This window comes from Squalius cephalus (genome assembly GCF_949319135.1).
Source record: "Squalius cephalus genome assembly, chromosome: 3".
Taxonomy (NCBI): Eukaryota; Metazoa; Chordata; class Actinopteri; order Cypriniformes; family Leuciscidae; genus Squalius; species Squalius cephalus.
In genome coordinates, this window is record NC_137124.1 from 17018173 (window position 1) to 17034524 (window position 16352).

The window sequence follows — 16352 nt, forward strand, 5'->3', positions numbered from 1 at the left end:
AATGAGTCATTTGCTGAAGCCTTGGTGTAAATAATATTGGTTGCCAGTTAACGGACACAACCTACTTCTTGCTAGTTGTTTTTTTACACTGTATCTGTGTTCATAAGTCTGAGACACAAATATTGAACAGATTTTATGAACATGGGTGACAATGCTGAAATAAGAAACCTTTGGTACAGTGCGACGTTTCTGAAGTGGAACAATGACTCCAGGTGAATGTTTCAACCATAAGTTAATTTAAGGGTATTTCCAACCATATTTTACAAATGGTTTAAAAAGTCAATATCTTTAACTTAAAGGTATTTGTATTATATTACATTCTGTTTGCAATAACAGCTATGTATCATTTGAATCAAGTGAAAATGTGTTCTGCTTTTGAGTACTCTTGATTCCTTAAAGACAACATTCAGCACAAGTTACATGGTATACTTTTCATTCGACTGAAATCAGGTAGGACCCAAAATAACTATTTAGAAAATCCCTAAAGCATTCTCTTAAGATATGCTGCTTAAATGATTAAACGCTTCCTTACTAAAGACCTTAGCTTTCTAACCACCGATTTATCTTAAAGGGACAGTTCACCCCAAAATGAAAATTCTGTAATTTTACTCACCCTCATGTTACAAACCTGTATGACTTTCTTCTGTGAAAGAAAGAAGATGATATAAGAAGATCATTTGATAAATGTTTCAGTGTTTTTGTCCATTGTCCAAATTTGGTTTCTAATGTTCTTCAAAATATTTTCTTTTGTGTTTCACAGGAGAAAGAAAATCCTATGAGTTTGGAGCAACGTGAGGGCAAGTACATGATGAGAAATTTCATTTTTGGGTCAACTATCCCTTTAAATCAATGTTTGTTGAGGTTGTCTATTCCTGAGAAACTTGCTTTGCTATGTCATGCCTAGATCCAGCATTTCCTCCAGTGTCTTCACTGCTCAAGCCACTCCAGGATCGACCCAGCCTCCGAAAGTCTTCTCCAGGTAGAGCGCCACAGCCAAGGGCAGACGGTCTTGAAACTTCCCAGCCACCACCTGCACGCCCAAGGGCAATCGCTCCTTACTCAATCCCAGTGGACACTGGGTCACCGGCAGGCCGAGGATGTTCAGGATCCCTAGAAATAGGTGAAAACAAGTGAAAGCGGTTTCAATTATATTAATATATATTCTTTGCTGTATATTTAAAGGATTTCCATCTACTTCTATCTATTTGTCACTCCTAATGTTATTGATTAGCCTTGCTGCAAAGATAAACTCAATTCTGAAGTCTGTTCCTGTCTGACCTCTTCAACTAATAATGGCTTTAATCTCTTTAGTAACTTTTTATAATCCATTTCTTGACCGTAATAGACACATATAAGGTTATTGTTACTTAATGGACTCCATATCTATGGCCCAGATCAAGAGCATCAAATTTCCAAAAGTGGACATTGTGTGTTTAATAATATATGATAAAGGCACAACAATCTCTGGTTCTAATGATTGAGACTGACACATGGTAACTGCTAAAAATAAAATGATCAGCTAAATTACATTAGTAAAGGGTTATGTTTGAGATTGTTAGTTAAGCAACTGTTACCTGTGTAACCAATATTATATGGGGTAAATAGGGGGTGGTGGTGTTTGGGGGCGAGAAGAGGATGAGAGGGGTAGAGCAGCACTCCATCTGTCCCCAGCAGATCCTCCATCTCTCTTTGCAGTTCTTCCTTCTGCTTTAGCATGAACTGAGATGGCTTAGAGCTGTGAGAACTCTCCATTAGAGCCAAACCTGAAATCAGCCACAAGGGAAATACATGTGTCTCCTGCCAGTTGCTAGTTTGAAGAACAAGATCAGAACAAGCCCCAATTATTCAACCCTGAACAACCACAGTTAAAACATGACTTTGCCAAAAATTACTATACAGTATTTAGATCAGTGATAGAGTTTACCAATAGCAGCCACAGTGTGTTCAGATCTTCCAAATGTCCTCTTTATTAGCTCCCAAATAGGCCACACGGAGCCTCCATCTGCCATTAGCTCAACAAAAGGCTGTGGAGGCTGGAATAAACACAAAAACACTCAAACTTGCTCTAATTCTCTGCATGTACCATGTTTTTTGTGGTTGCTAGTTGCTACAGTCATTTGTTGAAAGCAAGTAAACAATATAGACTTTAAGCAACTGATTCTTTCATAAAGTACTCAAGTCAAGTCAACTTGATTTTAGCGCTGCATACAATACAAACTGTTTCAAAGCAGCTTCACAGTAATAAACAGGAAAATATGTTGAGTGATGTAAAATGTATCCAGTATGAGACAAATTTAAATTTGCTGTAAAGTAGCTCTAAAAAGACAAGCGAGTTCAATATTGGTTCAGTTCACTGTGTAAAGTTCAGCTATAAGCAGCTCTCAATGCAGTTCAATGTTGATTCAGTTCAGTTCAATAACAGTGTCGACCTTGCAAAAAATTGCCAATCATGAAACGAATTCGTTCCAGTCAAATAGATGATAATACTGAATGTTAAGTAACTTATGGTACTACACACCTTGCCATCTTTGTCAGGTAGAGCCAAGAATGTGTCCCAAATCTGAAAAGAGTATTTGAGCTGAGGAAAACGAACTTCTTTAACTGTAACTCCCAGATCCGCCTCTAAACGTGCAGCCACCTGCGAACAGAAACAACATTTTTCAAATAAGGCTCATATTAGTATTCTGGATATATTCACCAATATTGTATATGTGTGTATATGTTAAATGCAAATAATGTAGTAGTTGCTTTGGTTTGCTTCTCACCCTCTTTTGAGCTTCAATGAGCTGTTTGTCTACTGGAGATGTCAATGGAGATCCACCATCATCTACTACAGTGAAGAAACGTAACTTTTTCAGATCCACCTCTTTTGAGAGGAAGAGCCTAGAAAATAATAGTTGGTGTCAGTACTAATTTGTTTAAAAAAAAAATAAAAAAAATTTGCATTCTCTGGTTTATATTTATTTGAGATGTACTTGTCTGCAGTGGGCCCAGCCATTATCTTCAGAAGAGGGAGCAGGTCTTCAGCGTAGCGACACATTGGACCAGAACTCAGGTAGTCATTTTGGAGACCAGAACATGTGGGAAACTGATCGTCATTTAAAACCACACCTGAAATGAAATAAAGAAATAAACTCTCCCTTTATGATAAGATACACCCTATTTTTCCTATTAACAGAAAGATGTTTTTCTGATTGTCCTTACAGCAAAATGCATACCTTTTGAAGGTTTGTGGCCAAATATCCCATTGAAAAAACACGGCATGCGGATACTTCCTCCAATGTCAGAACCGATACCTATCACAGATGCACCACCACCGATGATACTTCCCTCTCCACCTACCAAGAAAGAATCAATGTTTAATAGTTTATGGCTAATTATCAACTTTTTAATGTTATGTTAAGCTGAACATCAAAAAACATGAAATTGAAACCGTGACCAATGAAGTACAATTTTTGTATAGTCTTAATGAGTTTAAGATTTATATAAGATTTATAAAAAAAGATTCCTTTTCTTTTTTGCAAGACCTGAGCTTCCTCCACACATCCTCTCGAGGTCATAGGGGTTACTGGTGATCCCATAGAGGTGGTTGTTGGACTCCATCCACATGCAAAGCTCACTGGTGTTGGTGACGCCTAGAGGAATGGCTCCAGCTCTCTTCAACAGAGCCACAGGAGGAGCATCCACATTGGCAAGTACTCTTCTCCGGGATTTCAACCCGCCAGAATTGGGCATACCTGTGGGAGCAGATAACATAAAAATGAATAATTTCTACTATCCTATACAGCAGGGTTTGACATTAAGCCTTGTCATGTGCTCGGTCATTCACTTGTCCGAGTAAAAAAAGTTGCTTGTCCGTAAAAAATATAAAAATGCATATATAAATATAATTTATTCTGAAGCAGAATCAGTTTTTGACACATTTGATATTGATATTGTAAAGATATTGATTTTAGTTGACATTGTTTTATAATTTTACCAATCTTGAAGCTTGTACTTAGAAAACAAATAGTGCTAGTCCAAAACCGTACATTGTCCATAACAAAGTCACTTTCAGTACAGTCACTGATAGGTCCATTGATTTCCTTAGCAGAGGCTTTAAGAGAACAATTCGAATCAATATTTGGTAATATACGTTATTTCTATGGTCCACTTTAGACATTCTTCTAACTATAAGTAACTTTATTTTGATGATCCCCAACAGACGTTCTAGTGACTATAAGCAACTATGCATGTACATGTCAACCTATTCTACTAACCCTAACTGGAGTTAGTAGAATGTCTAAAGTGGACTGTCAAAATAAAGCGTAACCCAGTATTTTGTGCCCACGTTTTTTGCTGGCAAATAGCTGTTTAAATAGCGAGAATTAGTCAAATAGACTTTATCTCAAAATAAACGTAGTCAGGGTGATACTGTGTGGGTTGATGCAAGGCAAAGAGGATTCTGGGAAGTGCACCCTGTAGTGCGAATGCCTCTTTGACAGACAGTGGAACACCCAGCAGTGGAAATCGGTTCCTCAGAACTTCCTCTCCTCCATTCTCCTCCTCTATTAGTTTATCTGCATGAGTGGCTTCCTGAAGGGCGGATGAGAACCTGAAAGAGAGGACAGTGGACATTTAAAGTGAAATGTCCTGTTCAGTCATCCATAAATGTTGCCAGCTCTATAAAGCGAGTGCTCACCTGTCTTTGACCAAAGCATTGAGCAGTGGGTTTACTTCCTGGATCCTGTCAATGTAGGCCTGCACAACTTCCACACTAGTAACCTGAATTTACAAATCAAAAAGGTTAATGTTCAGTTTTACAAAAGACCATGGCAAGCAGTGGTTGCTTTAGTCTAGCTCCATCTACAGTGGTGAATATGTAAGTGAAGTGATGTTGTTTTAGGACTTATATTACTTGCGTACATAATCACTTACAGACATTATCAGAGGACCCTGTAAACATTGTTTATCATACTTTGCAGTGCCTGTAGTGTAAATAGTTTCCTTAAAAAAATGGAATTTTCAACAAAAAAAAAAAAGCAAAATGTAAACATTTTCTTAATTGATACTTTATAGATCATATGTCGTTCCAAACCTATATGACTTTCTTTTGTGGAATAGAATTTCTTTTCTTTTTTATCATGGTTTTTTTCAATCTCATTTGTGTTCCACAGAACAAAGTCAAAAAGATCTGTTACTACATGAGGGTGTGTAAATTAAACAATTTTCATTTTTGGGTGAACTGAACTTTTTTTTTTTTGACAATTTTAAGTCTTTTTTTAATGGCATGTTTCGTGTTATTTAGTAAGCAACAAATAAAGCACAGTGCAATATATGTTTTCTCCACGTGTAGGAGCTTTGGATATAAAGGGAAGGGAAGTGAGCCACGGTGTGCCAGAACATTTTGGCTTCAGAGCCCTTTGTTACTTTTATCCATGATAAAGTCAACAAGATAACTCAAGATTACAGTCTAGTCTATAGATATATGCAATAAAGCATGCCTGATTTAAACCTTTGGAACAGAGACACTGTTACAGCAACAAGTTACATTTAAGTTTGGTGCTGAGCTGTCATTCTTTTAGTGCACACTACAGGCAATCATTGTTGCCTTGCATAATAGAAACAGAGATTTATTCGTGAAAAAAACAGCAAGAAACCTTAAGATAAAATAACTGATTATATTAGCCTTCTTTTCATTCATTAAGTTCACAAGTAGCCTCTATACATTCACTAATGCTCAGCCATGACAGAACTAATGCAAATGAAAGCCCAAACCTCTCTTCTGCGTATCTTCTCAGCTAGTTGCACTGCAGAGAGTGTAAGCAGTGGGTTTCTGATAGGAGGGAGATGTTTTGGTCGCTTTGAGCCGGGTGAGACCAGCCTAAAGAGAGCCAAGAACAGCCTAGGCACGAGGACCAGGAGGCAATGCTGCACCCGCTCTCCGATTGTCAAAGCCATTGTGGGGAGAGCAGAGATCATGCGGCAACAGATGAAAAGAGCAGTGTACACATGCCACACCCCTAGCATTTCATCCCTGTAGACGCTGAACTTTGACCTTATTTATCTCCTGTGTATCAATCACAATATTTATGCAGTCACCACACTTATGGTCAAGTCACCTTTATTTCTAAAACGCTTTATACAATACAGATTGTTTCAAAGCAGTTTTACAGTTACAGTGCATTTCAGCTGCTGTTCAGCTGAAGTCAGTTCAGTGTTGATTCAGTTCATCAAGGTGACAGTATGGAGGAAAAAAAACTTTGGGATTTGTCTTAACTCATTTGTCATAGCTTCTTCCAGCAGTCAACTGGTGTCTAAAGGGCTTCACAAGTATTATCTGTACTATTCTTTATGTAATAGTCATCTGGTATGTCTATAAAATATATATTCCAGATGTTTATCACAGGCCTTTGTCTGAACAAATGTTCCCAACAACAAATATTGTATCAACGTTTTGCTTACCTCTTCTTTATGCCCTATTTTAAAACCCTCTTACACTTATACAAATTAACACGTGTGTCAAACAGACAATAAAGCTGTAAAACTTCATCTGTTTCATGGTTTCATGTGAGTAAGAAAATATGGGAGGAGCTATGGGATTAATGTAGGTGGGCGGGAGCTTTCAGTGAAAAGAAACTAAGCCGAAAATTTTGGGAATCTTTTGGAAAAGGTTTTTTCTTTAGACAACAGAATGTTTGTTCATCCATTCATACGTAAGAGGCATGAGAGCGCAGCCGACACTCACAGGTACGTGAAAGACATATAGTGTCATGTTGTGGTCTTATTCAGTACATGTCTGAGACAAAACAGAGCAATCCAGGTTTAAGTATGAGTCAGATGCTCTTTTTACGGCACTGAAATGCGATCAGCATTTGATTAGTTTTAAAAGCTGCAGAGGGCACATTAAATTGAATAAAAGTGACAGAAAATACATTTATAATATAAAAAAAACTATTTAAAATAAATTCTGTTTAGCTTTCTATTCATCAAAGAATCCTGAAAAAATATAGTTTCAACATTCATAATAATGTCACGCGAGAGGCGGTATTAACATTAATGTGACATGGCATCTTACTGAAGCCATTGGCACATTCCGCTATACTAAGTGGCACATGCGCCAACTGATAGTTTTGTTTGTTTGTCAGCTGTTTTTTCTTGCGCAGGCCATGTTACACTTACTTATACTGACAGTTACTGACATGCATGCAGCATCATGCAAAAATAAAGGTGTATAGGACGGGACTTTTAATGCAGTAGGCTATACGCAGGCCAGCTGACAGTCTTGCCTGGGCCCGGGACGAGATCATCTTAGATGGGCCCCCCCGGGCCCAGATCTCTCCTTTTCCCTTGCTCTTCCTCTCCTGTGCATTAACTATGTTAACAAATACAACTTTTGATTTCAATAATGTAGGATATTAGTAGCCTAAATGTTACAATTAATATTAACAATAGAAGTGCAGTTTATTAATAGTATGTTAACTAATGTAGTTAACTAGAGTTTAATAAATGGAACATTATTGTAAAGTGTTACCGATTTTTTATACACCGATTCAGTGTTGGACAGATCAGTTGTTTTAACCATTCATTAAAGTCATTCGTTTGCGTATTGGACGTGTCATTAGTGGACGTGGCGGCTTTCTGCTCGTTATGCGACCTGTCAGGCGCAGCAGTCATTCTATTCTACATCACTCACCGATCAAATAAGGCTTTGGCGGGACAAAAATTTGCTTTGGTGGCCGCCAAAAAAAATTCAAAGCAGGAAAACCCCTGACGCTCGTAAACGTTGGCTGCGCTGTTTCTTACCTTGCTCTACGTTGACTTTACTAGTTCCATCTTCACCGTCACCACCTTTTTTTAAATATTTGTTTAGAAAATCTCTAAGGCCTCTATTTTCTTCTTCTCTTCTTCTCTTTTCTTTCCTTTTCTGAGCATCGGACTTGTGCTGACCGGACATTTTGAGCGTACTGAACTTCAAATCAAATGACAACATCAAATTTTGATCAGTGCATGCCAAACCATTTTTGTGTTGGGGGTGGTGGGGGGTTCTTGACCACTATTTCAAGGACAATTAGGAAGAAAACAAATAAAAAAGCTTTTATGTAACTCAAATATTACATTTTTTTTCCCACAAATAGGCCTATTTTAATATATATATATATATATATATATATATATATATATATATATATATATATATTTATTTATTTATTATTCCATAATTTAATGAGGGCCCAGTTCTGGCCCACAGTAAAGTCTGCTCCACAGACAGTTTGTAGTTGATCTGAGGAAGTTCAAGGTATCCCAAGCCCAAGCCAACCTTATAGAGCTTGGGTTGAACAGGAGTGAAGTCATCTGGGACATGTTTCTTGATTTCTTCCGGCTGTCCCCCAAGCTTTTCCCAGAATTCCCGAGGTTCATGATTCTGCATCAAAGTCGTAATCTCTGCTTTACTTTTTCACAACGTTCCTGAGACGTTGGTGTCCGTGCCGGAGACGGTGGTGTCCGTGCCGGTGACATTGGTGTCCGTGCCGGAGACGGTGGTGTCCGTTCCGGAGACGCTGGTGTCCGTGCAGGAGACCGTGGTGTCCGTGCCGGAGACGGTGGTGTCCTTTCCGGAGATGGTGGTGTCTGTTCCGGAGACGGTGGTGTCCGTGCCGGAGACGTTGGTGTCCTTTCCGGATACGGTGGTGTCCTTTCCTGAGACATTGGTGTCCGTGCCGGAGACGGTGGTGTCCGTGCCAGAGACTTTGGTGTCCGTGGTCTCCGTTCCGGAGACGTTGGTGTCCGTGGTGTCCGTTCCGGAGACGTTGGTGTTTTGACAGTGGTGTCCGTTCCGGAGACATTGGTGTCCGTTCCGGAGACGCTGGTGTTTGTGCCGGAGACGGTGGTGTCCGTTCCGGAGACGTTGGTGTCTTTTCCGGAGACGTTGGTGTCCGTGCCGGTGTCTGTGCCAGAGAAGTTGGTGTCCGTGCCATTGGTGACGTTGGTGTCCATGCCGGTGTCATGGTCGCACCAGAGACTGTTCACGTCATGCCTGCCGAGCCAGAGATGGTTCACGCCTGGTCAGCCGCGCCTGAACCCTCATCTCCAACAAGATGGCCGCATCGCCCCCTGAGCCCTCAAAGCCTGTCCCTGAGCCCGTGGACGCGCCTGCCGGGAGGGGGGGGAGTACTGTCACAGTCACCAGCTAACTGTCACTGTCATTGTCACTGTCATCGTCACTGTCATCGTCACTGACATCTGTTGGTCTCCGTCTGCACTACATTTCCCAGCATCCTCCTTGGCCCACACCTGCACCTCCTTCACCATTACCCGCACCTGTCAGCTATCATCATCGCCTTCACTCATCGTCTTCAGCTGTTGTCTCCATTGTTCATCTGTGTATTTAAGTTCCTCCTTGTTCAATGTTCATTGTCGGTTATTGTTTGTGTTAAGTGCACCCACGCTGTCTCGCATCTTGGTTATTACTTTTAAAAGTAACAAGATTAGTTTAATAAATACCTCAATGTTCATCGTCTTCATTGGATCTAATTTGTGACAGTTATAGCTAACATGAGATGAAAAAATATATTTTATTATTATTTTTATTTTAAAGTTTTTGACAATGCGATTTAAAAAAAAAAAGTATTAATATGTATGATTTGTTGTTTTACTCTATGAATCTACTGGTCATGATTTTTGTTGTGAAATAAGACTTAATGTGGCTTTATTTATTTATTTAAATCTTAAAAAGGGCAAAAGCACTGGCAGAATCTCCAAAACCAAGAGAGACCAGGAATCTGGATTTATCTCCATGTAAGTCTAACCCACAAAAATAATGGATTAGTGCTTGAAAGACGTAATAATTTTCCTCATTTGTGAAGTAAATATCATAAATGAAGTTACACTTCATACTTCTTTAAATATCTTTTTTTTTTTTCAGCCCCATCATCCTCCACTGGTTTGAATGAGGAGCTCCAGTGTTCCATCTGTCTGGATGTGTTCACCAATCCAGTCACCACTCCATGTGGACACAACTTCTGCCAGATCTGCCTAAAAGAATTCTGGGACAACTGTAAGGACTACAACTGCCCAATATGTAAAAAAACATTCAACCAAAAACCTGAGCTCAAGGTCAATACAACACTCAGATCCATTGTAGATCTCTATAAAAAGAGAAATCGTCTGAAAATACCTGAAGTGTTGTGTGACATCTGTACGAAGACGAAACTGAAAGCCCTGAAGTCATGCCTTGTGTGTCAGAGCTCTTACTGTGAGGCTCACCTGAAGCGTCATTTGAGAGTTCCAGGTTTAAAACAACACAAACTTATTGACCCTGTAAAAAATCTCCAGGATCATTTGTGTCAGAAACACGACAGACCTCTTGAGCTGTTCTGTAGAGATGATCAGACATGTGTGTGTATGATCTGCACTGTGACCGAACACAAGAATCACAACAACGTCCTTGTAGAGGAGGAGAGTGTAAAGAAGAAGGTAGGAAATAGCTAAATGAAAACATGTCTTTAGAATACTCAAAAAGAGAAGAACAGACGTTTCTTAAAGGAACACACCGACTTTTTGGGACTTTAGCTTATTCACCGTATCACCCAGAGTTAGATAAGTCCATACATACCCTTTCATCTCCGTGCGTGCCGTAACTCTGTCTGACGCACCCACCGCTAGCCTAGCTTAGCACAAAGACTGGAGGTAAACGGCTCCAGCTAGCATACTGCTCCCAATAAGTGATAAAATAACGGCAACATTTTCCTATTTACATGTTGTGATTTGTATAGTCAGTGTACAAATAACAAGGTTACATGAGACACAGCCATCTTCTAACCGTATACATACTGGGAGCTATATTCTCAGAAGGCGAAGCACTGCTACTTCTGCGGAGTGATTTACTCCAACTCTGAGTGAACTCTCTGCTCCTTACCACGGGGCTTCTCAGGTGCTGTGAGCAAATCACTCTCACAGTGCTTCGCCCTCGGAGAATATAGTTCCCAGTATGTATACGGTTAGAAGATGGCTGTCTCTCATGTGACCTTGTTATTTTGTCACTTATTGGGAGCAGTATGCTAGCTGTAGCCATTTACCTCCAGTCTTTGTGCTAAGCTAGGCTAGCGGTGAGTGCGTCAGACAGGGTTACGGCACGCACAGAGATGAGAAGGGTATGTATGGACTTATCTAACTCTGGGGGATACGGGGAATAAGCTAAAGTCCCAAAAAGTCGGCATGTTCCTTTAAGACATTTTTTTTCAGGATAGCTTTTAATTGATTTTACTTTATTATTTTATGTATGTTTATATACTGTTTTTATATTCTTGTTGTCTGCCTTGAGAACCTTGCTTTTAAGGCACTATTATTATTATTATTGTCATCATTATTATTGTTATTATTATTATTATTATTGCTGTTGTTCTGTCTATAGACCCAGCTGATGAAGTCACAGACAGATGTGCTGCAAATGATCCAAGACAGAATAATGAAAACTGAAGAAATCCAACACTCAGTAAAGCTGAGAAAAGCAAGTTTTATATATATAATATTTATAGAAAAGGGAATAATTGATTTATTAGATACATTTTTTTTTAAAAGTTCTGAAAAATAAATGATTTTTTTCCATGATTCTGACTAATCAGGAGAACACTGAAAAACAGAAAGCGGACTGTGTTGAGCTGTTCACGGATCTGATCCGCTCCATTGAGAGCTGTCAGTCTGAGCTGCTGGAGGTGATGGAGCAGAAGCAGAAAGCAGAGGAGAAGCAGGCTGAAGAGCTCATTAAAGAGCTGAAGCAGGAGATCACTGAGCTGAAGAGAAGAGACACTGAGCTGGAGCAGCTCTCACACACTGAAGATCACCTGCACCTCCTACAGGTCAGTGTCTGTCTCTCTGCTCGCAGCACATCACAGGACAACACTCAACATGCTTCTCTCCTGCTGTAGACTTATCCATCCCTGTGCAGCCCGTTAGACACCAAGATCTGGACTGGGATCAGTATTAACACTTGCGGGAGTGTGGAGACTTTGAGGAGTGCTCTGGCTCAGCTGCAGGACACTCTAGATAAGAAACTCAGTCAAACTGGTAGGTTGCACAGATTTTCATTTCACAATAATTGTCTTATCTCAATTCATCAGCAATTACAGAACGATCAAACTTTTGCAAACAGTCACTTTTCAAAAAGGCCAGGCTGCTAATGTAAGGTCCTTGCATTCTTTCAAAGTTGTTTTATTCTTAAATAAGCATTTGCATTTAATCACATGCATCAGTCTGCAGTGTATTATTTGCTCTATAGCATTTAAAGGGTTAGTTCACCCAAAAATGAAAATTCTGTCAGTAATTACTCACCCTCATGTTGTTCCAACCCCGTAAGACCTTCGTTCAGCTTCGGAACACAAATTAAAATAATTTTGATTAAATCTGAGAGCTGGATCACTTGCCAGCCCAAAAAATTAGTAAAGACATTGTTAAAATAGTCCAGGTGACTACAGTGGCTCAACCATAAGTTTATCAAGTCAATAAAGTCGTTATTTTTGGTTTTTTTGCGCACAAAAAGTATTCTCGTCGCTTGATAAACTTATGGTTGAGCCACTGTAGTCACTTGGACTATTTTAACAATGTCTTTATTAACTTTTCTGGGCCGGCAAGTTTCGATCCCATAGAAGCCTATGGAGGAGTGATCCAGCACTCAGATTTAATAAAAAATATCTTAATTTGTGTTCCGAAGATGAACGAAAGTCTTACGGGGTTGGAACCAACATGAGGGTGAGTAATTACTGTCTGCATTTTCATTTTTGGGTGCACTAACCCTTTAAACAAAAATTCAATTCATAAATGTCTATATGTAAATAAAGATCTCATCATCTTTTGTTTTCATGTATGCCACAGTGATGAAGAGGATCCAGCGGTATGCAGGTACAGTGTATGATACTCACTCATATATATTCTCACAATAACGTTACCTTAAATGAACTGATAAGGGATTTACCGTATTCCAGTTTGACTGAACTTGTAATTCCATAATCTTTCTGTTATGAAGCTGTGATTCAAATTCTCTCTCTCTCAGTGGATGTGACTCTGGATCCTAATAAAGCAAACCCTGAACTGACCCTAGCAGAAGATGGAAAACAAGTGCGACTTGGAAACATAAAGCATGACTACCCACACAATTACAAGAGGTTTGATGATTGTATTATTAGCCGCGTTTCCACTGTCGGGCCAGTGCGAGTCAGGGCTTTAAACGGGCTGTGCCGGGCTAATAGCCTTGTGCTATTAGCACCGAGCCCAAAACCGGGCCAGAAGCTCCGCAATTGGGCCAGAAGCTCCGCAGAGCTTCACTAAAACACGCCTCTTTGGAACAATGTCACACAAACCCATCATTTCACCTACAAATGGAAGTTTTATCAGAAAACTAATCAGAAAGTAATCACTGGAAAGAGCGAGATCGCAAAACGAACATGATAAAATGCTGCCATTTTTGTTGTTTACTTGAAGATTAAAAACCCAAGCATCGATGGTTTACCACAGGTTTACAGTAAAAAGTGATACATGTAAGGGTTAATGCCCGACGAGGTGTCCATTGTCAGACAGTCGACTCCGCCGAAGTCCATTAATACCTCACAATGGACACCTCGAAGGGCATTAACCCGCTTATACCGTGGTCACTTGCCAAATAACACATTTTTAAAACATTAGTTTATATTTTAATTAGTTTTACAATCGAAATCTAAAGTTTTTACAAACAATAACTTGGTTTCCCTGGTTACGCCTGACGGTTTATTTACTAGGTGTCCTCTATCACCTTTTAATGGACACCCTGCAGCCAATCAGAATCGAGTATTCGTCCAGACCATGGTATAATTATAATTTAAGCAATAAATAAGCCCCTTGAAGCCGCGTTTTACAGTGGATTTAGAATAGCTAAGGAGCGTTGTTAACCCCCTTAACTGCTTTTATATTGCTTTTTATTGCTTTTATAAAACGATTACTCCATATAAATATTCATTTTAATATTTATTTTATTCATAAAATAAACACCAGCAACAAAAAATATAACGTTATAACACATTTATTCCTCCCCCTAGCAATGTAGTTCCAAAGGGTTTGCTAAGCAACACATGCAGCAACAAAGAATCACAAACGGCAGTTGCGCAGTAATACAAATGCACCTGCGGTCACAGGTGTATGCTTGAGTCATTTACAACGACTTCGAACGCGGCTCAACCAATCAGAATCAAGGACTGGAACTCTCCGTTTTATAAAATTAATTCATTTGTGTCAAAATTGCACATTAGTCACACAGAAATTAAGTGGTTTACCGTTATTTCACAAAAGAAAGAGGGGACACTTTACCTATTCAGTTGCGTCTGTTTCTGTTTATTTGTTACAGGACATAGGCCTACATCACATTTAGAAAGAATGATAATTTCTACAAATATACCACCAAAAATACGACCTGAGGAGCTTTAGCACTCTCTCCCAATACAGTTATATTTTCAGTCAGAGAAACAGAGGAAGCTCCCGAAAAAAAAAAAATGCATATCAGACAGTCCGGTATAAAGAGACTAGATAGACATACTGACAGAATTTAAAATCTCCATAAATCATAAGCACTGTCTCAGAACAAGCCGTTCTCAGATTTGGGGCAATGTGACGTCACTTTGCACAGGCCCCTCCCACGACTGTTGATTGACACTGCAGTTTGAGCATAGACCCACCCTGAGTGAGCTGCACACATCCACCAGTGTTTCGACGCCGGAGCAGCTGTAGACAAGAATGTCTCCTAAGCGATTGTTGTGTTTTGTTGTTGGATGTAAGAATGAACATAGCAGTCTTCATTTACTCTCGTTGTTACTCGAGGATGGATCTGTACTGTTCGTGATCCAGCTTCAGTCTCCGGAGCGACAGGCCTAACGTGACTGATCACGGAAGAAATTTAAGTGAGAGCGCGCACTTTATGACAGCTCATCGAGTCGTTTGGACCAAGGTATTCGTCGGTCCAGAAAACCCTGGCCGTTGGCCCCGAGGAAGCCCCGGAATTGACAGGCCCTAGCACGCACTAGCACGCCCGCTTTTGGCTCGACAGTGGAAACGCGGCTATTGCTGGGAAAGGAGGTTTTATTTTGAGGTGCAGGACAGGTACAGGGAATGACACAGTGGTGTTTAGGTGTGGCAAGAGAATCCATTAACAGGAAGAGGGATCTGTACCTCTGTCCTGACCCGAGAATGGAAATTGGAGTGTGTGGCAAAGTAATGGAAACATGTACACTACTGTTCAAAAGTTTGGGGTCAGTAAGATTTTTAATGTTTTTAAAAGAAGTATCTTCTGCTCACCAAGGCTGCATTTATTTGATTAGAAATACAAACAAAAACAGTAATATTGTGAAATATTCCAATTTAAGATGACTGTTTTCTATGTGAATATACAGTAAAGTGTAATTTATTCCTGTGATCAAAGCTGAATTTTCCGCATCATTACTCCAGTCTTCAGTGTCACATGATCCTTCAGAAATAATTCTAATATGATGATTTGATGCTCAAGAAACATTTATGATTATTATCAATGTTGAAAACAGTTATTTACATTTTTATTTCATGATGCTATGATGAATAGAAAGTTCAAAAGAACAGCATTTATCTGAAATCTAAAGCTTTTGTAACATTAAACACTATACCGTTAAAAATTTTGGGGTCAGTAAGAATTTTAATTTTATTTTTGGGGGAAAGAAATCAAATAAATCAATACTTTTATTCATCAAGGATGAGTTAAAGTGATCAAAAGTTACAGTAAAGACATTTATAATGTTAGAAAATATTCTATTTTAAATAAATGCTGTTCTTTTGAACTTTCTATTCATCAAATAATTTTGAAAAAAAAAATGTACACAACTGTTTTTAACATTGAAAATAATAATGAATGTTTCTTGAGAATCAAATCATCATATTAGAATGATTTCTGAAGGATCATGTGACACTGAAGACTGGAGTAATGATGCTGAAAATTCAGCTTTGATCACAGGAATAAATTACAGTTTTAAATATATTAAAATAGAAAACAGTCATTTTAAATTCTCATAATATTGCACAATATTACTGTTTTTTTTATTGTTTTTTTATCAAATGAATGCAGCCTTGGTGAGCAGAAGACACTTCTTATAAAAACATTAAAAAAATCTTACCGACCCCAAACTTTTGAACGGTAGTGTATAAAGCTGGTGAGTCTTCCTCTGTGTCTCTCTCTCTGAGAGTGAAGCCTCATAAGGTGGGTGTGTTTGTGGATTATGAGGAGGGTCTGGTCTCCTTTTATGATGTGGAGTCCAGGTCTCATATCTACTCTTTCACCGATCAGTCTTTTACAGAGAAACTCTATCCTTATTTAAGCCCTTGGACTA

At 39.1% G+C, this 16352-nt stretch overlaps 2 protein-coding genes across 2 annotated transcripts; one reads left to right on the plus strand and one right to left on the minus strand.

The window, feature by feature from the left end:
* Positions 1-823: 823 nt before the first annotated feature.
* Positions 824-6077, minus strand: faah2b (fatty acid amide hydrolase 2b). The gene is made up of 11 exons (XM_079867180.1): positions 5758-6077; positions 4682-4764; positions 4458-4594; positions 3528-3737; positions 3219-3338; positions 2976-3111; positions 2766-2883; positions 2519-2638; positions 1925-2033; positions 1575-1763; positions 824-1110 (listed from the first exon to the last, which is right to left on the minus strand). The coding sequence occupies exons 1-11, from the start codon at positions 6007-6009 to the stop codon at positions 935-937; spliced, it is 1650 nt and encodes a 549-aa protein (XP_079723306.1). The 5' UTR covers positions 6010-6077; the 3' UTR covers positions 824-934.
* On the plus strand, positions 6077-14405 carry btr09 (bloodthirsty-related gene family, member 9). The gene is made up of 8 exons (XM_079867146.1): positions 6077-6729; positions 9716-9777; positions 9905-10455; positions 11393-11488; positions 11604-11837; positions 11907-12045; positions 12850-12876; positions 13028-14405. Exons 1-8 carry the CDS (start codon positions 6674-6676, stop codon positions 13300-13302), a joined length of 1440 nt encoding a protein of 479 aa, XP_079723272.1. The 5' UTR covers positions 6077-6673; the 3' UTR covers positions 13303-14405.
* Positions 14406-16352: the final 1947 nt, after the last annotated feature.

Excerpts from the sequence above, each read along its gene's own strand:
- faah2b (XM_079867180.1), bottom strand. The coding sequence starts at position 6,009 with ATGCTAGGGGTGTGGCATGTGTACACTGCTCTTTTCATCTGTTGCCGC. Across the intron at positions 2,639-2,765 it reads TCATTGAAGCTCAAAAGAGG|GTGGCTGCACGTTTAGAGGC; the intron begins GTGAGAAGCAAA and ends TTCTGTTCGCAG. Across the intron at positions 2,034-2,518 it reads TACCTGACAAAGATGGCAAG|CCTCCACAGCCTTTTGTTGA; the intron begins GTGTGTAGTACC and ends TGTTTATTCCAG.
- btr09 (XM_079867146.1), top strand. The coding sequence starts at position 6,674 with ATGTTTGTTCATCCATTCATACGTAAGAGGCATGAGAGCGCAGCCGAC. Across the intron at positions 11,489-11,603 it reads ACTCAGTAAAGCTGAGAAAA|GAGAACACTGAAAAACAGAA; the intron begins GCAAGTTTTATA and ends CTGACTAATCAG. Across the intron at positions 12,046-12,849 it reads TAAGAAACTCAGTCAAACTG|TGATGAAGAGGATCCAGCGG; the intron begins GTAGGTTGCACA and ends TGTATGCCACAG.